Source organism: Haliaeetus albicilla, chromosome 31, assembly GCF_947461875.1.
Source record: "Haliaeetus albicilla chromosome 31, bHalAlb1.1, whole genome shotgun sequence".
Lineage (NCBI taxonomy): Eukaryota > Metazoa > Chordata > Aves > Accipitriformes > Accipitridae > Haliaeetus > Haliaeetus albicilla.
The window spans coordinates 65,335-92,576 of record NC_091513.1 but is presented as its reverse complement, the minus strand read 5'-3'; the positions used below and the strand labels follow the sequence as shown (position 1 = coordinate 92,576).

General features: G+C 61.4%; 2 protein-coding genes and 1 long non-coding RNA gene across 4 annotated transcripts in view; 2 read left to right on the top strand and 1 right to left on the bottom strand.

Moving 5' to 3' along the window:
• The first annotated feature begins 3,282 nt into the window (after window positions 1-3,282).
• MAG (myelin associated glycoprotein) lies at window positions 3,283-19,540 on the top strand. Its single transcript, XM_069774669.1, is given in 10 exon segments — window positions 3,283-3,442; window positions 8,604-8,972; window positions 11,854-12,150; window positions 13,035-13,295; window positions 14,046-14,164; window positions 14,166-14,307; window positions 15,859-16,161; window positions 17,308-17,404; window positions 18,164-18,251; window positions 19,272-19,540. Coding segments are annotated over 10 exon segments (1,881 nt in total). The 5' UTR covers window positions 3,283-3,384; the 3' UTR covers window positions 19,419-19,540.
• Window positions 19,541-19,735: 195 nt separating this feature from the next.
• On the bottom strand, window positions 19,736-20,337 carry LOC138683153 (uncharacterized). 2 transcript variants are annotated; one of them, XR_011322850.1, is made up of 3 exons: window positions 20,184-20,337; window positions 19,953-20,122; window positions 19,736-19,849 (listed from the first exon to the last, which is right to left on the bottom strand). It is a non-coding gene; the product is annotated as an uncharacterized lncRNA (long non-coding RNA). The 2 variants fall into 2 exon arrangements; XR_011322849.1 differs by having other exon boundaries at window positions 19,953-20,034; window positions 20,199-20,337.
• Window positions 20,338-26,056: 5,719 nt separating this feature from the next.
• HAMP (hepcidin antimicrobial peptide) overlaps window positions 26,057-27,242 on the top strand; it is a 3,438-nt gene continuing 2,252 nt past the window's right edge. The window contains exon 1 of the mRNA XM_069774627.1: window positions 26,057-26,077. Within this exon, the coding sequence (XP_069630728.1) occupies window positions 26,057-26,077 (21 nt within the window). The remainder of the gene's footprint in view (window positions 26,078-27,242) is intronic.

Sequence of the window (27,242 nt, the reverse complement as noted above, 5' to 3'; positions counted from 1 at the left end):
CCCCCACCCAAAAGGGTGGGGGGGCACCCAGTGTGGGGGGGGGGGCACCCAGGCATGGGGGGGCACCCAGTGTGTGTGGGGGGGCACCCAGTGTGGGGGAGGGGCACCCAGGCATGGGGGGGCACCCAGTGTGTGGGGGGGCACCCAGTGTGGGGGAGGGGCACCCAGGCATGGGGGGGCACCCAGTGTGGGGGGGGCACCCAGTGTGGGGGAGGGGCACCCAGGCATGGGGGGGGCACCCAGTGTGTGGGGGGGGGGCACCCAGTGTGGGGGAGGGGCACCCAGGAATGGGTGGGGGGCACCCAGTGTATGGGGGGGGCACCCAGTGTGGGGGGCACCCAGGAATGGGTGGGGGGCATCCAGTGGGGGGGCACCCAGTGTGGGGGGGCAATCAGGAATGGGGGGGGCACCCAGTGTATGGGGGGGGCAATCAGGAACGGGGGGGGGCACCTCGTGTGGGGAGGGGCACCCAGGCATGGGGGGGCACCCAGTGTATGGGGGGGCACCCAGTGGGTGGGAGGCACCCAGTGTATGGGGGGCAACGAGTGGGGGGGGGCACCCAGTATATTGGGGGGTACCCAGGAATGGGGGGGGGCACCCAGGCATGGGGGGGGCACCCAGTGGGGGGGGGGGCACCCAGTGGGGGGGGGGCACCCAGTGTGTGGGGGGGGGCACCCAGTGTGTGGGGGGGCAACGGGGGGGGGGTACCCAGGAATGGGGGGGGGCACCCAGGCATGGGGGGGCACCCAGTGTGGGGGGGGGGTCACGCAGGAATGTTGGGGGGGGTCACCCAGTGTGTGGGGGGGGGTCACCCAGTGTGGGGGGGGGACACAGAGGGTCCCTTTGTCCCCTGGCGGCCGTGGGGGTGACAGCGGCGCGTCAGGAATTTGTCCGACGGCAGCGTGGGGGGGGGACACGGGGGGGGGACACGGGGGGGGGGACACGGGGGGGGTGGAGGTGGGGTGGGGGGGGTTGGGGGGGGGGGGCAGTGCTTGGTGCTGTCACCCGCCCCCCGGCACCGCCTGGGACCAGTCAGGAGCTGGGGACAATGGGGACAGTGATGGGGAGGGACAATGGGATACTGGGGGGACTGGGGATACTGGGGGGGCTGGGGGACAAGGGACAATGGGGATACTGGGGGGGCTGGGGGGGACTGGGGATACTGGGGGGACTGGGGGGGCTGGGGGACAAGGGACAATGGGGATACTGGGGATACTGGGGATACTGGGGGGACAAGGGACAATGGGGATACTGGGGGGACTGGGGATACTGGGGGGGCTGGGGGGGACAAGGGACAATGGGGATACTGGGGGGACTGGGGATACTGGGGGGCTGGGGGGACAAGGGACAATGGGGATACTGGGGGGACTGGGGGGACTGGGGGGACAAGGGACAATGGGGATACTGGGGGGACTGGGGATACTGGGGATACTGGGGATACTGGGGGGACAAGGGACAATGGGGATACTGGGGGGGCTGGGGATACTGGGGGACTGGGGGGACAAGGGACAATGGGGATACTGGGGGGGCTGGGGGGGACTGGGGATACTGGGGGGACTGGGGGGGCTGGGGGGACAAGGGACAATGGGGATACTGGGGATACTGGGGATACTGGGGGGACAAGGGACAATGGGGATACTGGGGGGACTGGGGATACTGGGGGGCTGGGGGGACAAGGGACAATGGGGATACTGGGGGACTGGGGATACTGGGGGGCTGGGGGGACAAGGGACAATGGGGATACTGGGGGGACTGGGGGGACTGGGGGGACAAGGGACAATGGGGATACTGGGGGGACTGGGGATACTGGGGATACTGGGGGGACAAGGGACAATGGGGATACTGGGGGGGCTGGGGATACTGGGGGACTGGGGGGACAAGGGACAATGGGGATACTGGGGGGACTGGGGATACTGGGGGGGCTGGGGGGACAAGGGACAATGGGGATACTGGGGGGACTGGGGATACTGGGGGGGCTGGGGGGACAAGGGACAATGGGGATACTGGGGGACTGGGATACTGGGGGGGCTGGGGGGACAAGGGACAATGGGGATACTGGGGGGACTGGGGATACTGGGGGGCTGGGGGGACAAGGGACAATGGGGATACTGGGGGGACTGGGGATACTGGGGATACTGGGGATACTGGGGGGACAGTGGGGACAATGGGGATACTGGGGGGGCTGGGGGATACTGGGGGACTGGGGGGACAAGGGACAATGGGGATACTGGGGGACTGGGATACTGGGGGGCTGGGGGGACAAGGGACAATGGGGATACTGGGGGGGCTGGGGGGGACTGGGGGATACTGGGGGGACTGGGGACAAGGAGGACAGGGACAATAGGGGACAGTGGGGATACTGGGGACACTGGGGACAAGGGGGACAGGGACAACGGGGGATACTGGGGATACTGGGGACAAGGGGGGACAGGGACAATGGGGTACAGTGGGGATACTGGGGACAGGGACAATGGGGGATACTGGGGATACTGGGGGGATACTGGGGACAAGGGACAATGGGGGACAATAGGGGATACTGGGGACAAGGGACAATGGGGGATACTGGGGATACTGGGGGACGGGGACAATGGGGGACAATAGGGGATACTGGGGACAAGGGACAATGAGGGATACTGGGGATACTGGGGACACTGGGGACAAGGGGGACAGGGACAATGGGGGATACTGCAGACAATGGGGATACTGGGGACAAGGGACAATGGGGGACAATAGGGGATACTGGGGATACTGGGGACAAGGGACAACGGGGGATACTGGGGATACTGGGGACAAGGGGGTCAGGGACAATGGGGGATACTGGGGACACTGGGGACAAGGGGAGACAGGGACAATAGGGGACAGTGGGGATACTGGGGATACTGGGACACTGGAGGACAGGGACAATAGGGGACAGTGGGGATACTGGGGATACTGGGGACACTGGAGGACAGGGACAATAGGGGACAGTGGGGATACTGGGGATACTGGGGACAGGGACAATAGGGGACTGGGGACACTGGTGATACTGGGGACAAGGGGGGACAGGGACAAGGGGACACTGGGGGACAGTGGGGACACTGGGGGGACAGGGACTGTGGGGACACTGGGGGATACTGGGAGGGGACATAGGGGATGCTGGGGACACTGGTTGACACTGGGAGGGGACATCAGGGACACTGGGTGACACTGGGAGGGGGATACTGGGAGGGGACAGTGGGGCCACTGGGAGGGGACAATGAGGACAGTGAGGGACACGGAGTGATACTGGGAGGGGACAGTGGGGCCACTGGGAGGGGACAATGAGGACACTGGGGGGTACGGAGTGATACTGGGAGGGGACACTGGGGACACTGGGGTGACCCTCCGTGTCCCCCAGTTTCCACCATGAGGCCGGTGGCAGCCGCCCTCCCCACCGCCCTGCTGCTGCTGTCCCTCCTGCCAGGTACTGGGAGCACTGGGAGGGACTGGGGGGGGACTGGAAGGGACCGAGGGGGACTGGGGGGAACTGGGAGGGACTGGGAGAGGACTGGGGGGGGGTGACTAGGGGGAACTTGGAGGGACTAGAAGAGGACTGGGGGGAACTGGGAGCACTAGGAGGGACTGGGAGAGGACTGGGGGGGACTGGGAGCACTGGGAGGGACTGGGAGAGGACTGGGAGGGACTGGAAGGGACCGAGGGGGACTGGGGGGAACTGGGAGCACTGGGAGGGACTGGGAGAGGACTGGGGGGGACTGGGAGCACTGGGAGGGACTGGGAGAGGACTGGCGGGGGTGACTGGGGGAAGTTGGAGGGACTAGAAGAGGACTGGGGGGAACTGGGAGCACTAGGAGGGACTGGAGAGGACTGGGGGGGGACTGGGAGCACTGGGAGGGACTGGGGGGACTGGGGGAGGACTGGAAGGGACAGAGGAGGACTGGGGGAACTGGGAGCACTGGGAGGGACTGGGAGAGGACTGGGGGGGACTGGGAGCACTGGGAGGGACTGGGGGGACTGGGGGAGGACTGGAAGGGACAGAGGAGGACTGGGGGAACTGGGAGCACTGGGAGGGACTGGGAGAGGACTCGCGGGGGTGACTAGGGGGAAGTTGGAGGGACTAGAAGAGGACTGGGGGAACTGGGAGCACTAGGAGGGACTGGGAGAGGACTGGGGGGGACTGGGAGCACTGGGAGGACTGGGAGAGGACTGGGAGGGACTGGAAGGGACCGAAGGGACTGGGGGGAACTGGGAGCACTGGGAGGGACTGGGAGAGGACTCGCGGGGGGACTGGAGCACTGGGAGGGACTGGGGGGGGACTGGAAGGGACCAAGGGAAACCGGGGGGAACTGGGAGCACTAGGAGGGACTGGGAGAGGACTGGGGGGGACTGGAAGGACCGGGGGATGACCGGGGGGACTGGGAGAGGACTGGAAGGGACCGGGGGGGACTGGGGGGAACTGGGAGCACTGGGAGGGACTGGGAGAGGACTGGAAGGGACCGGGAGCACTGGGAGGGACTAGAAGGGACCGGGTGGGACTGGGGGGGAACTGGGAGCACTGGGAGGGAGTGGGAGAGGTCTGGGGGAGCTGGGAGGACTGGGGGGGTCTGGAGGGAACTGGGAGGGACTGGGATTACCAGGAGGGACTGGAAGAGGACTGGGAGGGGACTGGGGGAACTGGGAGCACTGGAAGGGTCTAGGGGGGATTGGGGGGAACTGGGAGCACTGGGAAGGACTGAGAGAGGACTGGGGGGGACTGGGGGGAAATGGGAGCACTGGAAGGGTCTAGGGGGGATTGGGGGGAACTGGGAGCACTGGGAAGGACTGGGAGAGGACTGGGGAGCACTGGGGGGAAATGGGGGGAACTGGAAGGACCAGGGGGCGACTGGGAGGGACTGGGAGCACTGGGAGGGACTTGGAGGAACTGGGGGGAACTGGGAGCACTGGGAGGGACTGGAGGGAGACTGGGAGTGGACTGGGGGTAACTGGGAGCAGCAGGAGGAACTGGAACATACTGGGAGGGGACTGGGGGGAACTGGGAGCACTCAGAGGGACTGGAGGGGACTGGGGGGAACTGGGAACACTGGGAGGGACTGGGAGAAGACTGGGGGGACTGGGAGCAGAGGGGGACTGGGGGCACTGGGAGGGAATGGGAGGACTGGGAAGGTGAGGAGATTGGGGGACTGGGAGGGACTGGGGGGGAACTGGGAGGACCCCATTATTAGACCCCTAGCACCCCTTTATTAGACCCCTGAAATGCTCAAAACCTCGTTATTAGACCCAGGGGACCCCCAGAACCCTGTTAATAGACCCAGGGAACACCTGGAACCCCATTATTGGACCCAAGAGATGCCCCAAACCCCGTTATTAGACCCAAGAGATGCTCAAAACCCCGTTAATAGACCCCAAAGGATGCTCAGGACCCCATTAATAGACCAAATAGGTGCTCAAAACCCCATTAGTAGACCCAATCGATGCCCAGAACCCCGTTATTAGCCCCAAGGGATGCTCAAAACCTCATTATTTGACCAAGTGGATGCCCCAAACCCCTTTACTAGACCCAACAGATGCTCAAAACCCCATTAACAGCCCCAAAAGATGTTCAAAACCCCATTAGTAGACCCACAGATGCTCAGAACCCCGTTATTAGCCCCAATAGGTGACCAAGATCTCATTATTAGCCCAAATAATCATTCAAGACTTCTTCATTGTCCCCCAAAGGACGGTGAGGACCCCGTTATTAGACCCAATAGATGCCCCAAACCCCATTATTAGACCCAATAGATGTCCCAAACCCCATCAACAGACCCCATAAATGCTCAAAACCCCATTATTAGACCCAACAGATGCTCAGAATGCCATTATTAGCCCCAGGGGATGCTCAAAACCTCATTATTTGACCAAGTGGATGCCCCAAACCCCGTTATTAGCCCCAACAGATGCTCAAAACCCCATTAACAGCCCCAAAAGATGTTCAAAACCCCATTAGTAGACCCACAGATGCTCAGAACCCCATTATTAGCCCCAATAGGTGACCAAGATCTCATTATTAGCCCAAATAATCATTCAAGACTTCTTCACTGTCCCCAAAGGACGGTGAGGACCCCGTTATTAGCCCCAATAGATGACCAAGATCTCGTTATTAACCCAAATAAGCATTCAAGATTTTTTCATTGTCCCCCAAAGGACGGTGAGGACCCCGTTATTAGACCCAATAGATGCCCCAAACCCCATTATTAGACCCAAGAGATGTCCCAAACCCCATCAACAGACCCCATAAATGCTCAAAACCCCATTATTAGACCCAACAGATGCTCAGAACGCCATTAGTAGCCCCAAGGGATGCTCAAAACCTCATTATTTGACCAAGTGGATGGCCCAAACCCCGTTATTAGCCCCAACAGATGCTCAAAACCCCATTAACAGCCCCAAAAGATGTTCGAAACCCCATTAGTAGACCCACAGATGCTCAGAACCCCGTTATTAGCCCCAATAGATGACCAAGATCTCGTTATTAACCCAAATAAGCATTCAAGACTTCTTCATTGTCCCCCAAAGGACGGTGAGGACCCCGTTATTAGACCCAATAGATGCCCCAAACCCCATTATTAGACCCGATAGATGTCCCAAACCCCATCAACAGACCCCATAAATGCTCAAAACCCCATTATTAGACCCAACAGATGCTCAGAACGCCATTATTAGACCCAATAGATGCTCAGAACGCCATTAGTAGCCCCAGGGGATGCTCAAAACCTCATTATTTGACCCAGTGGATGCCCCAAACCCCGTTATTAGCCCCAACAGATGCTCAAAACCCCATTAACAGCCCCAAAAGATGTTCAAAACCCCATTAGTAGACCCACAGACGCTCAGAACCCCGTTATTAGCTCCAATAGGTGACCAAGATCTCATTATTAGCCCAAATAAGCATTCAAGACTTCTTCATTGTCCCCCAAAGGACAGTGAGGACCCCGTTATTAGACCCAATAGATGCCCAAAACCCCATTATTAGACCCGATAGATGACCAAGATCTCATTATTAACCCAAATAAATACTCAAGACTCTTTTATTGTCCCCGAAAGGACGGTGAGGACCCCGTTATTAGACCCGATAGATGCCCCAAACGCCATTATTAGACCCGATAGATGTCCCAAACCCCATTAATAGACCCCATAAATGCTCAAAACCCCATTAATAGACCCAATCAATGCCCGGAACCCCATTATTAGACCCAATAGATGCTCAGAACGCCATTAGTAGCCCCAGGGGATGCTCAAAACCTCATTATTTGACCCAGTGGATGCCCCAAACCCCGTTATTAGCCCCAACAGATGCTCAAAACCCCATTAACAGCCCCAAAAGATGTTCAAAACCCCATTAGTAGACCCACAGACGCTCAGAACCCCGTTATTAGCCCCAATAGGTGACCAAGATCTCATTATTAGCCCAAATAAGCATTCAAGACTTCTTCATTGTCCCCCAAAGGATGGTGAGGATCCCGTTATTAGACCCAATAGATGACCAAGATCTCGTTATTAACCCAAATAAGCATTCAACACTTCTTCATTGTCCCCCAAAGGACAGTGAGGACCCCGTTATTAGACCCAATAGATGCCCAAAACCCCATTATTAGACCCGATAGATGACCAAGATCTCATTATTAACCCAAATAAATACTCAAGACTCTTTTATTGTCCCCGAAAGGACGGTGAGGACCCCGTTATTAGACCCAATAGATGCCCCAAACCCCATTATTAGACCCGATAGATGTCCCAAACCCCATTAATAGACCCCATAAATGCTCAAAACCCCATTAATAGACCCAATCAATGCCCGGAACCCCATTATTAGACCCAATAGATGCTCAGAACGCCATTAGTAGCCCCAGGGGATGCTCAAAACCTCATTATTTGACCCAGTGGATGCCCCAAACCCCGTTATTAGACCCAAGAGATGCCCAAAACCCCATTATTAGACCCGATAGATGACCAAGATCTCATTATTAACCCAAATAAATACTCAAGACTCTTTTATTGTCCCCGAAAGGATGGTGAGGACCCCGTTATTAGACCCAATAGATGCCCCAAACCCCATTATTAGACCCAAGAGATGTCCCAAACCCCATTAATAGACCCCATAAATGCTCAAAACCCCATTAATAGACCCAATCAATGCCCGGAACCCCATTATTAGACCCAATAGATGCTCAGAACGCCATTAGTAGCCCCAGGGGATGCTCAAAACCTCATTATTTGACCCAGTGGATGCCCCAAACCCCGTTATTAGACCCAAGAGATGCCCAAAACCCCATTATTAGACCCAAGAGATGACCAAGATCTCATTATTAACCCAAATAAATACTCAAGACTCTTTTATTGTCCCCCAGAGGACGGTGAGGACCCCATTATTAGACCCAATAGATGCCCCAAACGCCATTATTAGACCCGATAGATGTCCCAAACCCCATTAATAGACCCCATAAATGCTCAAAACCCCATTAATAGACCCAATCGATGCCCAGAACCCCGTTATTAGACCCAATAGATGCTCAGAACCCCGTTATTAGACCCCCAGGGATACTCAGGCCCCTGTTACCACCCTGACTGGGGGTGTCCCCCCTCCCTAGGGACATCAGGTGGTCCCTGGGCCGCCTGGATGCCCCCGGCAGTAGCCGGGCTTTCGGGAACCTGCGTGGCCGTACCCTGTCGTTTTGGCTACCCGGAAGAATTACGGCCGGCCACCGTTCACGGCTTGTGGTATTTTGGGAGCCCTTATCCCAAAAATTATCCCCCCGTGGTGGCCCGGTCGAGGACGGGAGCCGTCCACGAGAGTTTCACCGGACGAGCGAAGCTGGTGGGAGATCCGGGGGTCCGAGATTGTTCCCTGCTGCTGGGACCCCTCAGCCCCGAATTAGCCGGGAAATATTATTTTCGGGGTGATTTAGGGGGTTATAACCAGTACAGCTTCTCCGAACATACGATCTTGGAGGTGTTGGGTGAGTTTGGGGGGGGACCTGGATACCTGGGTCCTCTTTATCTTTAGGGGGTCCGGATGCCTGGGTCCCCATCTTAGGGGGTCCGGACACCTGGGTCCCCTTTGGGGAGGGGGTCCGGATGCCTGGGTCCCTATTTTAGGGGGTCCGGATGCCTGGGTCCCCTTTGGAAATGGGGTGGGGAGGGGGTTCGGGTGCTTGGGACCCCATTTTACGGGGGTCCGGATGCCTGGGACCCCATTTTAGGGGGTCCAGATGCCTGGGTCCCCTTTGGAAATGGGGTGGGGAGGGGGCTCGGGTGCTTGGGACCCCATTTTAGGGGGTCTGGATGCCTGGGTCCCCTTTGGAAATGGGGTGGGGAGGGGGTTCGGGTGCTTGGGACCCCATTTTAGGGGGGTCCGGATGCCTGGGACCCCATTTTAGGGGGTCCAGATGCCTGGGTCCCCTTTGGAAATGGGGTGGGGAGGGGGCTCGGGTGCTTGGGACCCCATTTTAGGGGTGTCCAGATGCCTGGGACCCCATTTTAGGGGGGTCTGGATGCCTGGGTCCCCTTTGGAAATGGGGTGGGGAGGGGGCTCGGGTGCTTGGGACCCCATTTTAGGGGTGTCCGGATGCCTGGGACCCCATTTTAGGGGGTCCAGATGCCTGGGTCCCCTTTGGAAATGGGGTGGGGAGGGGGTTCGGGTGCTTGGGACCCCATTTTAGGGGTGTCCGGATGCCTGGGACCCCATTTTAGGGGGTCTGGATGCCTGGGTCCCCTTTGGGAATTGGGGTGGGGAGGGGGTTCGGGTGCTTGGGACCCCATTTTAGGGGGGTCCGGATGCCTGGGACCCCATTTTAGGGGGTCCAGATGCCTGGGTCCCCTTTGGAAATGGGGTGGGGAGGGGGTTTGGGTGCTTGGGACCCCATTTTAGGGGGGTCCGGATGCCTGGGACCCCATTTTAGGGGGTCCAGATGCCTGGGTCCCCTTTGGAAATGGGGTAGGGAGGGGGTTCGGGTGCTTGGGACCCCATTTTACGGGGGTCCGGATGCCTGGGACCCCATTTTAGGGGGTCCAGATGCCTGGGTCCCCTTTGGAAATGGGGTGGGGAGGGGGTTCGGGTGCTTGGGGCCCCATTTTAGGGGGGTCTGGATGCCTGGGACCCCATTTTAGGGGGTCCGGATGCCTGGGTCCCCTTTGGAAATGGGGTAGGGAGGGGGTTCGGGTGCTTGGGACCCCATTTTAGGGGTGTCCAGATGCCTGGGACCCCATTTTAGGGGGGTCTGGATGCCTGGGTCCCCTTTGGAAATGGGGTGGGGAGGGGGTTCGGGTGCTTGGGGCCCCATTTTAGGGGGGTCCGGATGCCTGGGACCCCATTTTAGGGGGTCCAGATGCCTGGGTCCCCTTTGGAAATGGGGTGGGGAGGGGGTTCGGGTGCTTGGGACCCCATTTTACGGGGGTCCGGATGCCTGGGACCCCATTTTAGGGGGTCCAGATGCCTGGGTCCCCTTTGGAAATGGGGTGGGGAGGGGGTTCGGGTGCTTGGGACCCCATTTTACGGGGGTCCGGATGCCTGGGACCCCATTTTAGGGGGTCCAGATGCCTGGGTCCCCTTTGGAAATGGGGTGGGGAGGGGGCTCGGGTGCTTGGGACCCCATTTTAGGGGGGTCTGGATGCCTGGGACCCCATTTTAGGGGGTCCGGATGCCTGGGTCCCCTTTGGAAATGGGGTAGGGAGGGGGTTTGGGTGCTTGGGACCCCATTTTAGGGGTGTCCAGATGCCTGGGACCCCTTTGGAAATGGGGTGGGGAGGGGGCTCGGGTGCTTGGGACCCCATTTTAGGGGGTCCAGATGCCTGGGTCCCCTTTGGAAATGGGGTGGGGAGGGGGTTCGGGTGCTTGGGACCCCATTTTAGGGGGTCCGGATGCCTGGGTCCCCTTTGGAAATGGGGTAGGGAGGGGGTTCGGGTGCTTGGGACCCCATTTTAGGGGGGTCCAGATGCCTGGGACCCCATTTTAGGGGGTCCAGATGCCTGGGTCCCCTTTGGAAATGGGGTGGGGAGGGGGTTTGGGTGCTTGGGACCCCATTTTAGGGGTGTCCAGATGCCTGGGACCCCATTTTAGGGGGGTCTGGATGCCTGGGTCCCCTTTGGGAATGAGGTGGGGAGGGGGTTCGGGTGCTTGGGACCCCATTTTAGGGGTGTCCGGATGCCTGGGACCCCATTTTAGGGGGTCCAGATGCCTGGGTCCCCTTTGGGAATTGGGGTGGGGAGGGGGTTCGGGTGCTTGGGACCCCATTTTAGGGGGGTCCGGATGCCTGGGACCCCATTTTAGGGGGTCCAGATGCCTGGGTCCCCTTTGGAAATGGGGTGGGGAGGGGGCTCGGGTGCTTGGGACCCCATTTTAGGGGGTCTGGATGCCTGGGACCCCATTTTAGGGGGTCCAGATGCCTGGGTCCCCTTTGGGAATGGGGTGGGGAGGGGGTTCGGGTGCTTGGGACCCCATTTTAGGGGGGTCCAGATGCCTGGGACCCCATTTTAGGGGGTCCAGATGCCTGGGTCCCCTTTGGAAATGGGGTGGGGAGGGGGCTCGGGTGCTTGGGACCCCATTTTAGGGGTGTCCAGATGCCTGGGACCCCATTTTAGGGGGGTCTGGATGCCTGGGTCCCCTTTGGGAATGAGGTGGGGAGGGGGTTCGGGTGCTTGGGACCCCATTTTAGGGGGTCCAGATGCCTGGGTCCCCTTTGGGGATGGGGTGGGGAGGGGGTTTGGGTGCTTGGGACCCCATTTTAGGGGGGTCTGGATGCCTGGAACCCCATTTTAGGGGGTCCGGATGCCTGGGTCCCTACACCCCAATGAGGGGGGGGGGTCTCAATCCCGGACGCCTGGGTTCTTTCCCCTTCCCAGAGGAACCAGTACTGGAAGTCCCCCCTGAACTGGTGGCAGGAGAAGAGGTAGAAATCCGATGTCGCGTCCCCGATAATTGTCCCCAACTCCGACCCCGGGTGGGTTGGGAAGGGATCGAAGAGCTTCCGGAAGCATCCGAACGGGAATTACACGAGGACGCGGCCGGAGCCGCCACCATCTTGGCTCTTCTACGGTTTCGACCCCGTCGAGAAGATGGTGGCCGGCGGTTGGGTTGTAGGGTGACCTTCACCAACAGCACCCTGGCTTTCGAGGCCACCGTCGCCCTTGATGTTCAGTGTGAGTTGGGGTCCCGAGACCTGGGGGCCCCCCACCCCCAGATACCGGGGTCCCCCCCAGATATTTGGGTCCCCTGGGGACGTTATGGGTGGGGGCTCTAGGTCACCCTACTCCTGGATGCTTGGGTTCCTCTCCCAGGTCCATGGGTGGGGAACACCTGGGTCCCCCCAATGTGTGGGGTTGGGGATCGGGGTACGCCTGGGCCCCCCCAGATATCTGGGTCCCCTGGGGACATTATTGGGGGGTTGCGGTTCTAGGTCGCCCTACTCCCAGATGCCTGGGTTCCCCCCTAGATGCCTGAGTCCATGGGTGAAGAACATCTGGGTCCCCCCAATGCATGGGGTTGGAGATTGGGGTACACCTGTGTGCCCCCCAGATATTTGGATCCCCTGGGGACGTTATGGGTGGGGGTTCTAGGTCATCCTACTCCCGGGTGCCTGGGTTCCCCCACCCCCAGGTGCCTGAGTCCATGGGTGAAGAACATCTGGGTCCCCCCAATGTGTGGGGTTGGGTTTTGGGGTACGCCTGGGTACCCCCCAGATATTTGGGTCCCCTGGGGACGTTATTGGGGGGGTTCTAGGTCACCCTACTTCCAGATGCCTGGTTCCCCCCCCCGCCCAGGTCCATGGGTGGGGAATATCTGTGCCCCCTCAATGCGTGGGGTTGGGGATCGGGGTATGTCTGGGTCCCCCCCCCAGATATTTGGGTCCCCTGGGGACGTTACTGGGGGGGTGCGGTTCTAGGTCACCCTACTCCCAGATGCCTGGTTTCCCCCCGCAGATGCCTGGGTCCATGGGGAGGGTATTGGGGGGGTTCTTGGCCATCCAGCTCCCCGATGCCTGGGTCCCCCCTAACCCCGCCTCATTTCTCCCCCCCCCCCCCAGACGAACCACGGGTGCTGGAGGTCTCTGGTCCCGGCGAGGCGGTTGAGGGGACCCCGGTGGAATTGGGGTGCGAAGCCGAAGGGCGACCGCCCCCATTACTCTCCTGGTTCCGGGGGGTGACGGTATTACAGGAAGAACCGGTTTCAACCGGTCTCCGCCTGGTTTTACCCCACGTGGAACCGGATCACGCCGGTACCTACAGTTGCGTGGCCGAGAACCGGCACGGACGCCATAACCGGAGTCTTCAACTTCATGTGGCTTGTGAGAAATGGGGGGGGGGGGGGGGGCTAATATTGGGAGGGTGGGACATGCCTGGGTCCCCTTCTTGGGGGGACCCCCTGTTGGGGTCACTCTTGGATCCCTTTTTTTGGGCGGGGGGACTCCTGGGTCCCTTTTGAGGGTCTGGGGGGGTCACTCCTGGATCTCTTTTGGGGGTCCCCTTCTTGGGAGCACTCCTGGGTCCCTTTTTTTGGGGCTGGGGGTCACTCCTGGGTCTCTTTTGGGGGGCTGGGGGTCACTCCTGGGTCTCTTTTGGGGTTCCCCTTCCTGGGGGCACTCCTGAGTCTCTTTTTGGGGGGGGGGGCACTCCTGGGTCCCTTTTGGGGGTCCCCTTCTTGGGAGCACTCCTGGGTCCCTTTTTTTGGGGGGGGGGTCACTCCTGGATCCCTTTTTTGGGGCTGGGGGTCACTCCTGGGTCCCTTTTGGGGTTCCCCTTCCTGGGGGCAGTCCTGAGTCTCTTTTTGGGGGGGGAGGCACTCTTGGGTCCCTTTTTTTGGGGAGGGGGGCACTCCTGGGTCCCTTTTGGGGGGCTGGGGGGCACTCCTGGGTCCCTTTTTTTGGGGGGGGGGCACTCCTGGGTCCCTTTTTTGGGGCTGGGGGTCACTCCTGGGTCCCTTTTGGGGTTCCCCTTCCTGGGGGGCACTCCTGGGTCTCTTTTGGGGTGGGGGGGGGACACCCCTGGGTCCCCTTCTTGGGGGTCCCCTAACCTTCCCTCCCCCCTCTTTTTTATAGATGCCCCACGTTCACCCATCCTCAACGGCTCGCTCTGGGTGGTGGCGGGCGACCCGGTGACGGTGACCTGCGGTGCCGCCAGTCACCCGGCCCCTATCGTGACGGTGACGCGGGGGGCGTCGGGTGGTGGCCACCGCCATCTACGAACCCCAAGTCACCATGACCTTGGCGGCCGCCAGACCGGAGGACGCCGGGGAATACCTGTGCCGAGCCGAGAACCAGCACGGGGAGAGCAGCCTCGCCTTCAACCTCACCGTCGAGTGTGAGTTTTTGGGGAGGGGGCGCAAGCGGGTATTGGGGTCCCTGGGAGGGGTATTGGGGTCCCTAAGGGGGGATCAGTCTCCTTAAGGGGGCTATTTGGGGGTCAAAGGGGGGTATTGGGGTCCCTAAGGGGGTATTGATGTCCTTGAGGGGGGTATTGGGGTCCCTAAGGGGGTATTGACGTCCTTGAGGGGGGTATTTGGGGGTCTAAGGGGGGTATTGGGGTCCCTAAGGGGGTATTGACGTCCTTGAGGGGGGTATTTGGGGGTGTAAGGGGGTATTGGGGTTCCTAAGGGGGGATCAAGTGCCTTAAGGGGGGTATTTGGGGGTCTAGGGGGGGTATTGAGGTCTCTAAGGGGGGTATTGAGGTCCCTAAGGGGGGATCAAGTGCCTTAAGGGGGGTCTAAGGGGGTCTAAGGGGGTACTGGGGTCCCTAAGGGGGTATCGAGGTCCTTAAGGGGGGTATTTGGGGATCTAAGGGGGGTATTGGGGTCCCTAAGGGGGGATCAGTCTCCTTAAGTGGGGTATTTGGAGGTGTAAGGGGGGTATTGGGGTCCCTAAGGGGTATCAAGTGCCTTAAGGGGGGTATTTGGGGGTCAAAGGGGGGTATTGGGGTCCCTAAGGGGGTATTGATGTCCTTGAGGGGGGTATTTGGGGGTGTAAGGGGGTATTGGGGTTCCTAAGGGGGGATCAGTCTCCTTAAGGGGGGTATTTGGAGGTGTAAGGGGGGTATTGGGGTCCCTAAGGGGGTATCAAGTGCCTTAAGGGGGGTATTTGGGGGTCTAAGGGGGTATTGGGGTTCCTAAGGGGGTATCAAGTGCCTTAAGGGAGGTATTTGGGGGGGTCTAAGGGGGTTATTGGGGGTCCTGGGTGTGGTTTTGGGGTCTAAGGGGGTATTGGGGGTCCAGGGGGGTATTTGAGGGACTAAGGGGGTTATTGGGGTGTCTAAGGGGGGTCTTGGGGGGTTCTAAGGGAGTATTGGGGTGTCTGTGGGGGGTACTGGGGGGGTCTAAGGGGGTTATTGGGGGTCCTGGGTGTGGTTTTGGGGTCTAAGGGGGTATTGGGGGTCCAGGGGGGTATTTGAGGGACTAAGGGGGTTATTGGGGTGTCTAAGGGGGGTCTTGGGGGGTTCTAAGGGAGTATTGGGGTGTCTGTGGGGGGTACTGGGGGGGTCTAAGGGGGTTATTGGGGGTCCTGGGTGTGGTTTTGGGGTCTAAGGGGGTATTGGGGGTCCAGGGGGGTATTTGAGGGACTAAGGGGGTTATTGGGGTGTCTAAGGGGGGTTTTGGGGGGTTCTAAGGGAGTATTGGGGTGTCTGTGGGGGGTATTGGGGGGGTCTAAGGGGGTTATTGGGGGTCCTGGGTGTGATTTTGGGGTCTAAGGGGGTATTGGGGTGTCTAGGGGGGGGTCTTGGGGGGGCCTAACGGGGTTATTGGGCGTCCTGGGTGTGGTTTTGGGGTCCCAGGTGTGTTACTGGGGTTCCCCCGGATGCCTGGGTCCCCTCGGTGACATTTTGGGGTGTCCCCTTGGTGACACCCCCCCCCCTCCAAAGTCCCCCCCATCCTCCTCCCCGATTCCCGCTGCACCCCGGGAGGGGACGGAGCACGTTGCGTCTGTTCGGCCTCCGCCGTCCCCGAACCGTCCGTGACCTTTGACCTACCATCCCGGAACGTCACCGTCACCGAAGGTCACCGCGATTACACCGTCACCACGCCGGGACAGGGGACGGGGGGGGTCGTCACCGTCACCGGGATCCTCACGCTTCGGGGGACGCTCGACCCCCGCCTGGCCGTACTTTGTTCTGCCCACAACCCCCACGGCAGCATCCGGCAACAGTTGCGCTTCCATCATCCCGGTAAATCCACGCGTCACCCGGAGCGTCACCGTCACTCGTCACCGTCACCCGGTGTCACCCCCCCAGGGACGGTTGTGGGGCGCGGGAAAATCCTGGCAACAATTCCCACGCCCTGTTGACCTTTGGGGGGGATGGGAACGACCCCAAATCCCGTCGGGAATCGCCTGTCACCTTGTCACCTGTTCTGGTGTCACCATCACTCGTCACCGTGTCACCCAGATGGGTGTCACGGTCACCTGGTGTCACCCCCCCAGGGACAGTTGTGGGGCATGGGAAAATCCTGGCAACAATTCCCATGCCCTGTTGACCTTTGGGGGAGGGGGGCAGGGCGGGAATGACCCCAAATCCCGTCGGGAATCGCCTGTCACCTTGTCACCCATCCCGGTGTCACCGTCATTCGTCACCATCAGCCGGTGTCACCCCCCCAGGGACGGTTGTGGGGTGCGGGAAAATCCTGGCAATAATTCCCACACCCCATTGACCTTTTGGGGTGGGTGGGAATGACCCCAAATCCCGTCGGGAATCACCTGTCACCTTGTCACCCGTTCCGGTGTCACCGTCACTCGTCACCGCGTCACCCAGACGGGTGTCACCGTCATCCGGTGTCACCCCCCATTGACGGTTGTGGGGCACGGGAAAATCCTGGCAACAATTCCCACGCCCTGTTGACCTTTGGGGGGGATGGGAACGACCCCAAATCCCGTCGGGAATCACCTGTCACCTTGTCACCCATCCCGGTGTCACCGTCACCCGGTGTCACCCCCCCATTGACAATTGTGGGGCGTGGGAATTCTCGCCAGGATTTTCCCACACCCCATTGATGGTTGGGGGGGCGTGGGAAAATCCTGGCCAGAATTCCCACGCCCCGTCACCCCCCTACGGGAAGGGTTATAATTGCCCCCCCCCGTGTTATTTGCCCCCCCAGGGGGTATTTACCCCCTCTGCATGTTACTTGCCCCCCCAGGGTGATATTTGCCCCCCGCAGGGTGATATTTGCCCCCCCCGGGGGTTGATTTGCCCCTCCCTATTGGGGGGGGAGGGGGTACGGGAAGTTCCTGGGGCGGTTTCTCGCAGTGGGGGAGGGGTTATTGCCCCGGGGGGGGTTGTTATTGCCCCCCCTGACCCCTATTTGCCCCCCCCGCCCAGGAGGGCTGGTTTGGGCCAAGGTGGGGCCGGTCGGGGCCGTGGTGGCCTTCGCCATCGTCATCGCCCTCGTCTGCTACCTCAGCCAAAGCCGTCGCAAGTGAGACACGCCCCCGGGGCTGGCCCCGCCCACCCGCGGGAGGGGGGCCACGCCCACGGGGGGCCACGCCCACGGGAGGGGGGGCCCCCCACCCACGGGAGGAGGAGGAGGAGGAGGAGGAAGGGGGGGTGGGCCCACCTATGGGAAGGGGGAACACGCCCAAACCCCACCCCTAAGGGATGCCTGGGAGAGGCCACGCCCCTCTCCCCGGGCGAGGCCACGCCTTTCAGTAGGCCACGCCCCCCGCGGGACACACCTTGCGAGCCCACGCCCACCTAGACACCACGCCCCCCCGGGCCCAAGAGAGGCAACAACCCTGGGAGAGCCCACACCCCCTGGGAGCCCACGCCCCTGGGAGACCACGCCCCATCGGGTGACCACACCCCATCGGGAGACCACGCCCTCTGTGGAGGCCACGCCCCCCGTGGCGGCCACGCCACCAAGGGTGCCCCAAGAGGCAACGCCCCCTGAGAGGGGCCCTATCCCTGGGGAGGCCACGCCCAATGGGTAGACCACGCCCCTGTGAAGACCACGCCCCCCCGAAGACCACGCCCCTCTAGACCACACCCGCGCGTGCACCACGCCCCTTTGTGCTGCCACGCCCACCCCCGGGATTGGCCACGCCCTCTCGGGTTAGGTTGGGAGGGGGGTTGGGGAGGAAACTGAGGCACAGATGGGGGGTGGGTGGGGCGGAGAGTGGGCGGGGCCAGGACGGGGTCAGGGGTCAGGGGCCACGCCCTGACCTCTGACCCCGTGCAGGAAGGCGGCGGGAAGCCCCGAGGTGACCCCGGTGCAGCCCCCGCCCGGGCAGGGGGGGGACCCCGACCCCGAGCTGCGCCCCTTGCAGGTACGGGGGGGGGGGGGGGGGATACTGGGGGGGACTGGGAGGGACTGGGGGGGATATTGGAAGGCAGTGGGGGGGACTGGGGGGATATTGGGGGGATACTGGGGGGGACTGGGGGGGCTGGGGGGAACATTGGAGGGATACTGGGGGGACTGGGGGGATACTGGGGGGGACTGGGAGGGACTGGGGGGGATATTGGGAGGCAGTGGGGGGGACTGGGGGGATATTGGGGGGATACTGGGGGGGACTGGGGGGGCTGGGGGGAACATTGGAGGGATACTGGGGGGACTGGGGGGATACTGGGGGGGACTGGGAGGGACTGGGGGGGATATTGGGAGGCAGTGGGGGGGACTGGGGGGATATTGGGGGGATACTGGGGGGGACTGGGGGGCTGGGGGGGATATTGGGGGGACTGGGGAGATATTGGGGGGATACTGGGGGGGACTGGGGGGGCTGGGGGGAACATTGGAGGGATACTGGGGGGACTGGGGGGATACTGGGGGGGACTGGGAGGGACTGGGGGGGATATTGGGAGGCAGTGGGGGGGACTGGGGGGATATTGGGGGGATACTGGGGGGGACTGGGGGGGATATTGGGGGACACTGGGGGCACTGGGGGGAACATTGGAGGGATACTGGGGGAACTGGGGGGATATTGGGGGGGACTGGGGGGACTGGGGGGGACATTGGAGGGATATGGGGGGACACTGGGGGGACTGGGGGACACTGGGGGGACTGGGGGGGATATTGGAGGGATACTGGGGGGACTGGGGGGACTGGGGGATATTGGGAGACATTGGGGGGACTGGGGGGATATTGGGGAGACTGGGGGGAATGGGGGGGACATTGGAGGGATATGGGGGGACACTGGGGACACTGGGAGGGACTGGGGGGGACACTGGGGGGATATTGGGGGACACTGGGGGGACACTGGGGACACTGGGGGGGACTGGGGGGATACTGGGGGACACTGGGGGGACACTGGGGGGCCCGGTGGGGACGGTGACCCCCCCCTTGCCCGCAGGCGCGGTGGCTGCGGGGGGCGGTGGGGCGGTGGGCGCTGGGGGGGGGGGAGGGGCCGGGCGCCCCGCCCGAACCCGCCCCTCCCCCCAAACCCCACCGGGGCCCCCCCGAGGAACCCCCCGAATACGCCGAGATCCGCGTCAAGTGACCCCGCCCCCGCCGTGCCACGCCCGAACGCCGCCCGGACACGCCCGACCGCCTCCCGGACACGCCCGACGCCTCCTGGCTCCGCCCACCCGCCTCCTGGACACGCCCCACCCTGCCCACCGCTGGGACACGCCCCCCCAGCTTGTTGAGGCTTCAAGCTCCACCCAACAGGCTCTGGACACGCCCACCTGGCACTAAGCCACGCCCAGCCGGCATTGGACATGCCCCCATCTGCTGGCCACGCCCACTAGAGGGATCTGCCCAGTGAGGGCCCTGCCAGGCTGGTTCCACCCACCAGCACATGGACACGCCCACCTGTGGCTCCACCCAGCGGCAGGATGCTCCACCCACTGTGGATGGCTCCACCCACTGTGGCCTAGGATCTGCCCACTGGTGCTTAGGCTCCACCTACTGCTGTCTGGCTCCACCCACCTCAACCTAGGAACCTCCCACCTCGGCCTAGGCTCCACCCACCATGGCCTAGGCTCCACCCACTGCAGCTGGCTCCACCCACCTCAACCTAGGAACCTCCCACCTCAGCCTAGGCTCCACCCACCGTGGCCTAGGCTCCACCCACTGCAGCTGGCTCCACCCACCTCAGCCTAGGAACCTCCCACCTCAGCCTAGGCTCCACCCACCGTGGCCTAGGCTCCACCCACTGCAGCTGGCTCCACCCACCTCAGCCTAGGCACCACCCATGGCAGTCTAGACCCACCCAGCCCACCCTAGGCCCCACCCACTGCACCCTAGGCTCCACCCAGCCCACCCTAGACCTGCCCACCATGCCCTAGGCTCCACCCACCACACCCTAGACCCACCCAGCCCATCCCAGACTCCGCCCACCACACCCTACGCTCCACCCACCACACCCTACGCTCCACCCAGCCCATCCCAGACTCCGCCCCACCCCATCCCAGGCTCCACCCAGCCCCTTTGGGCACAGCCAGGAGGCCCCGCCCTCACCCCGCCCCTCCGGCAGGCCCCGCCCCCCCGTAGTTATTTATTGCCCCCCCCAGGGGCCGCCCCTCATTAACTCCCTTAATGAGCTCAACCCCCCCGTGACCTTTGACCCCGGTGACCCCCAATAAAGCGGACGTGCCCGAAGCCACGCCTACCTGCGGGGGGGGGGGTCCTATAGGTGGGGGGGAGGCACCTATAGGCCCCCCGGGCTATAGGGGGGTGGGTCTATAGGGGGGCCCCTGGGAACTATATGGGGGGGTGTGGGGACCCCCCCCAAGTGCTATAGGGGCCCCCAGGACCCTACAGAGCCCCTATGGGACACTACAGAGCCCCCCCTCTAGGACCCTATAGAGCCCCCAGGACCCTATAGCCCCCCCAATTGCTGTAGGAGCCCCCAGGACCCTATAGAGAGCCCCTCTGGGACAGTATAGCCCCCCCCTCCAGGTCCTATAGGAGCCCCCGGGACCCAGCATTAGGGCTCCTCAGGGTGCTATAGGGTGCTATAGATCCCCCAGGACCCTACAGGGTCCCTCTGGGACACTATAGCCCCCCCCCTAAGTGCTATAGGACCCCCCCTTGGACCCTATAGAGCCCCTCTGGGATGCTATAGTGCCCCCTTCCAGGTCCTATAGGATTCCCCAGGACCCTATAGGGTCCCGCTGAGACACTATAGAGCCCCCCCAAGTGCTATAGGAGCCCCCCAGGACCCTATAGGGTCCCTCTGGGACGCTATAGCCCCCCCTCTCCAGGTCCTATACGAGCCCCCAGGACCCACCATTAGGGCTCCTCAGGGTGCTATAGGAGCCCCAAGGACCCTATAGAGCCCCTCTGGGACACTATAGGCCCCCCCCAAGTGCTATAGGGGCCCCCAGGACCCTATAGAGCCCCTCTGGGATGCTATAGCCCCCCCCTCCAGAACCCTATAGAGCCCCCAGGACCCTATAAGGTCCCTCTGGGACACTATAGCCCCCCCCCTCCAGGTTCCTATAGGAGACCCCAGGACCCACCATTAGGGCTCCTCAGGGTGCTATAGGGTGCTATAGATCCCCCAGGACCCTACAGGGTCCCTCTGGGACACTATAGCCCCCCCCAAATGCTATAGGAGCCCCCAGGACCCTATAGAGCCCCCTTTGGGATACTACAGCCCCCCCCTCCAGAACCCTATAGAGCCCCTCTGGGATACTACAGCCCCCCCACGTGCTATAGGAGCCCCCGGGACCCTATAGGGTCCCTCTGGGACACTGTAGCCTCCCCCAAGTGCTATAGGAGCCCCCAGGACCCTACAGAGCCCCTCTGGGACACTATAGCCCCCCCCCAAGTGCTATAGGAGCCCCCAGGACCCTATAGAGCCCCTCTGGGACAGTATAGCCCCCCCTCCAGGTCCTATAGGAGCCCCCGGGACCCACCATTAGGGCTCCTTAGGGTGCTATAGGGTGCTATAGATCCCCCAGGACCCTACAGGGTCCCTATGGGACACTATAGCCCCCCCCAAGTGCTATAGGACCCCCCTTGGACCCTATAGAGCCCTTCTGGGATGCTATAGTGCCCCCTTCCAGGTCCTATAGGATTCCCCAGGACCCTATAGGGTCCGCTGAGACACTATAGAGCCCCCCCAAGTGCTATAGGAGCCCCCCAGGACCCTATAGGGTCCCTCTGGACGCTATAGCCCCCCTCTCCAGGTCCTATACGAGCCCCCAGGACCCACCATTAGGGCTCCTCAGGGTGCTATAGGAGCCCCAAGGACCCTATAGAGCCCCTCTGGGACACTATAGGCCCCCCCAAGTGCTATAGGGGCCCCAGGACCCTATAGAGCCCCTCTGGGATGCTATAGCCCCCCCTCCAGAACCCTATAGAGCCCCTCTGGGACACTATAGCCCCCCCACGTGCTATAGGAGCCCCCAGGACCCTATAGGGTCCCTCTGGGACAGTATAGCCCCCCCTCCAGGTCCTATAGGAGCCCCCGGGACCCACCATTAGGGCTCCTTAGGGTGCTATAGGGTGCTATAGATCCCCCAGGACCCTACAGGGTCCCTATGGGACACTATAGCCCCCCCCCTAAGTGCTATAGGACCCCCCTTGGACCCTATAGAGCCCCTCTGGGATGCTATAGTGCCCCCTTCCAGGTCCTATAGGATTCCCCAGGACCCTATAGGGTCCCGCTGAGACACTATAGAGCCCCCCCAAGTGCTATAGGAGCCCCCCAGGACCCTATAGGGTCCCTCTGGGACGCTATAGCCCCCCTCTCCAGGTCCTATACGAGCCCCCAGGACCCACCATTAGGGCTCCTCAGGGTGCTATAGGAGCCCCAAGGACCCTATAGAGCCCCTCTGGGACACTATAGGCCCCCCCAAGTGCTATAGGGGCCCCCAGGACCCTATAGAGCCCCTCTGGGATGCTATAGCCCCCCCCCTCCAGAACCCTATAGAGCCCCCAGGACCCTATAAGGTCCCTCTGGGACACTATAGCCCCCCCCTCCAGGTCCTATAGGAGACCCCAGGACCCACCATTAGGGCTCCTCAGGGTGCTATAGGGTGCTATAGATCCCCCAGGACCCTACAGGGTCCCTCTGGGACACTATAGCCCCCCCCAAATGCTATAGGAGCCCCCAGGACCCTATAGAGCCCCTTTGGGATACTACAGCCCCCCCCCTCCAGAACCCTATAGAGCCCCTCTGGGATACTACAGCCCCCCCACGTGCTATAGGAGCCCCCGGGACCCTATAGGGTCCCTCTGGGACACTGTAGCCTCCCCCAAGTGCTATAGGAGCCCCCAGGACCCTACAGAGCCCCTCTGGGACACTATAGCCCCCCCCAAGTGCTATAGGAGCCCCCAGGACCCTATAGAGCCCCTCTGGGACAGTATAGCCCCCCCTCCAGGTCCTATAGGAGCCCCCGGACCCACCATTAGGGCTCCTTAGGGTGCTATAGGGTGCTATAGATCCCCCAGGACCCTACAGGGTCCCTATGGGACACTATAGCCCCCCCCAAGTGCTATAGGACCCCCCCTTGGACCCTATAGAGCCCTTCTGGGATGCTATAGTGCCCCCTTCCAGGTCCTATAGGATTCCCCAGGACCCTATAGGGTCCCGCTGAGACACTATAGAGCCCCCCCAAGTGCTATAGGAGCCCCCCAGGACCCTATAGGGTCCCTCTGGGACGCTATAGCCCCCCCTCTCCAGGTCCTATACGAGCCCCCAGGACCCACCATTAGGGCTCCTCAGGGTGCTATAGGAGCCCCAAGGACCCTATAGAGCCCCTCTGGGACACTATAGGCCCCCCCAAGTGCTATAGGGGCCCCCAGGACCCTATAGAGCCCCTCTGGGATGCTATAGCCCCCCCTCCAGAACCCTATAGAGCCCCTTGGGACACTATAGCCCCCCCACGTGCTATAGGAGCCCCCAGGACCCTATAGGGGTCCCTCTGGGACACTGTAGCCCCCCCCAAGTGCTATAGGAGCTCCCAGGACCCTATAGAGCCCCTCTGGGACACTACAGCCCCCCCCTCCAGGTCCTATAGGAGCCCCCAGGACCCTATAGGGTCCCTCTGGGACGCTATAGCCCCCCTCTCCAGAACCCTATAGAGCCCCCAGGACCCTATAGGGTCCCTCTGGGACACTATAGCCCCCTCTCCAGGTCCTATACGAGCCCCCAGGACCCACCATTAGGGCTCCTTAGGGTGCTATAGGAGCCCCAAGGACCCTATAGAGCCCCTCTGGGACACTATAGCCCCCCACTCCAGAACCCTATAGAGCCCCCAGGACCCTATAGGGTCCCTCTGGGACACTATAGCCCCCCCCCTCCAGGTCCTATAGGAGCGCCAGGACCTACAGGGTCCCTCTGAGACACTTATAGAGTCCCCCCAAGTGCTACAGGAGCCCCCAGGACCCTATAGAGCCCCTCTGGGATACTATAGCCCCCTCCTCCAGAACCCTATAGAGCCCCTCTGGAACACTATAGCCCCCCCATGTGCTATAGGAGCCCCCAGGACCCTATAGGGTCCCTCTGGGACACTGTAGCCCCCCCCAAGTGCTATAGGAGCCCCCAGGACCCTATAGGGTCCCTCTGGGACACTACAGCCCCCCCCCAAGTGCTATAGGAGCCCCCAGGACCCTATAGAGCCCCTCTGGGACACTATAGCCCGCCCTCCAGGTCCTATAGGAGCCCCCAGGACCCACCATTAGGGCTCCTTAGGGTGCTATAGGGTGCTATAGATCCCCCAGGACCCTATAGGGCTCCTCCAGGTGCTGTAGGAGTCCCCTGGGGTGCTATAGGTCTCCACCGGGTGCTATAAGAGCCCTTAAAGGCACTACAGGTTCCCTCTGGTATTCTATAGGGCCCCTCTGGGATGCTATAGGAGCCCCCTTAAGACCCTATAGGCCCCCCCCGGGGGTATAGGAGTCACCCCCGACGGTATAGTGCCTGTCCAGCTCCTATAGCAGCCCCTGTAGGCACTATAGGTTCTCCTACGATGCTATAGGAGCCCCCCCAGGCCACATAGGGCCCCCTCAGGTGATATAGGGGCCCCAAATGTCCCTCCCCCGGGACCCTATAGGACTCATGCAGGCATTACACGAGGTCTCTGGGATGCTATAGGGCCCCTCCAGCTGCTATAGGGGCTCCCTGGGACACTATAGGGCTTCTCAGGATGCTCTAGGGTCCCCCTGGGTGGCTATAGGGGCTCCCTCGGATGCTATAGGTCTCCTTTGGCTGCCATAGGGGCTTCCTAGGGTGCTTACAGGGCTCTTCTGGGGGCTATAAGGGTCCCTGGGATCCTATAGGGGGCCTCCTGGGTCACTATAGGGTCCCCCTGGGCTGTTATAGGGGCCCTTCTGGGTGCTATAGGGCCCTCTGGAACCATATAGGGTCCCCCCACGTTGCTATAAGGGCTCTTCTGGGTGCTATAGGGTCCCCCTGGGTCGCTATAGGGGCTTCCTGGGTCAACATAGGGACCCCTGGGTTGCTATAGGCTCTTCCAGGTGCCATAGGGCCTCCCTAGGACCCTACAGCCCCCCCCCCGGGTTGCTATAGGGTTCTTCCAGCTGCTATACAGTCCTCCTCCAGTTCCTATATGGCTCTTCTGGGTTCTATAGGGTCCCCCCAGAGCTATAGGGTCCCCCCGGTTACTATAGGGGCTCTTCCAGCTGCTGTAAGGGCTCCCTAGGACCTATAGGACCCCCCACCCATTCTTCTAGACCTCCCCAGGCTGCTATAGGGGCTCTTCTGGGCTCCATAGGGTCCCCCTCGTTGCTATAGTGTCTGTTCTGGTTCTGAAGGGTCCCCCCCCATTGCTATAGGGTCTCTTCTGGGTTCTATAGGATCCCCCTGTTGCTATAGGAGCTTTTCTGGGTTATATAAGGTCCCCCCCGTTGCTATAGGGTCCCCCCCTGTTGCCATTAGGTCTATTCCAGGTTCTATAGCCCGCCCCCCCCCCTTGCTATAGGGTCTTTTCTGGGTTCCATAGCATCTTCTCTGTTATTATAGGGTCTGTTCCAGGTTATATAGGGTCTCCTCTGCTGCTGTAAGGTCTTTTTTGGTTCCATAGGGTCCCCTCTGTTGCTATAGGGTCTCTTCAGGTTATACAGGGTCCCCCCCGTTGGCATAGGAGCTCTTCCGGGCTTCTATAGGGTCCCTCCCATTGCTATAGGGGCTCTTCCAGGTTCCATAGGGTCCCCCCCATTGCTATGGGGTCTCTCCTGGGTTCTGTAGGATCCCCCTGTTGCTATAGGTTCTCTTTGGGGTTATATAGGGTCCCCCCCGTTGGCATAGGAGCTCTTCTGGCTTCTATAGGGTGTCCCCCCCCATTGCTATAGGAGCTCTTCTGGGTTCTATAGGGCCCACCCCGTTGCTATAGTGTCTGTTCTGGGTTCTATAGGGTCCCCCCAGTTGCTGTAGGAGCTCTTCTGGGTTTTATAGGGTCCCCTCTGTTGCTATAGGAGTTCTTCTGGTTATACAGGGTCCCCCCCCATTGGCATAGGAGCTCTTCTGGCTTCTATAGGGTCCCCCCCTCATTGCTATAGGGTCTCTTCCAGGTTCTATAGGGCCTACCCCCATTGCTATAGGGTCTCTCTGGTTCATATAGGGGCTCTTCCAGGTTCTATAGGGTCCCCCCCATCGCTATAGGGTCTCTTCCATGTTATACAGGGTCCCCTCTGTTGCTGTAGGGTCTATTCCGCGTTCCATAGGGTCTCCCCAGTTCATATAGGGGCTCTTCCAGATTCTATAGGGTCCCCCCCGTTGCTATAGGGTCTCTTCCAGGTTCCATAGGGTCCCCCCGGTTCATATAGGGGCTCTTCCAGGTTCTATAGGGTCCCCCCCATTGCTATAAGGTCTCCCCGGCTCCTATAGGGTCTCTTCCGGGTTCCATAAGGTCCCCCCGGTTCCTCCAGGGGCTCTTCCGGGTTCTATAGGTCTCTTCCGGGTTCTATAAGGTCCCATGTTCCCCCCCCCCCGTTGCCACAAGGGCTCTTCCGGGTCCTATACCGTCTCTTCCGGGTCTATAGGCCAGCCTTCCGGGTTCTATAGGGTCTGTTCCGGGTTCTATAGAACACGCCCGACCCCCCCCCCGGTCACCTCCTCGCCCTCCCCTCCCCCCTCCCCCTCCCTGGTGGGCGTGGCCAAACCCGGAACTCCCTCCCCTCCCCCACCACTTCCTTCCTTTCCCTCCCCCCACTCCTTCCGGCTTCCTCCCCCCCCGTAATACCACATCCCCACCCCCCACAACCGGGAAATCACCCCCCCAAAAAAACCCCAAAAAAACAAATAAAAAGGGGGAGGGGAAAAAAATAAAAAAAAAAAGAATCTCCCCCCCCAAAAAAGGCGCGGGGGGAGGGGCCACGCCCCCTAAAAAAAAAAAATTAAAAAAAAACG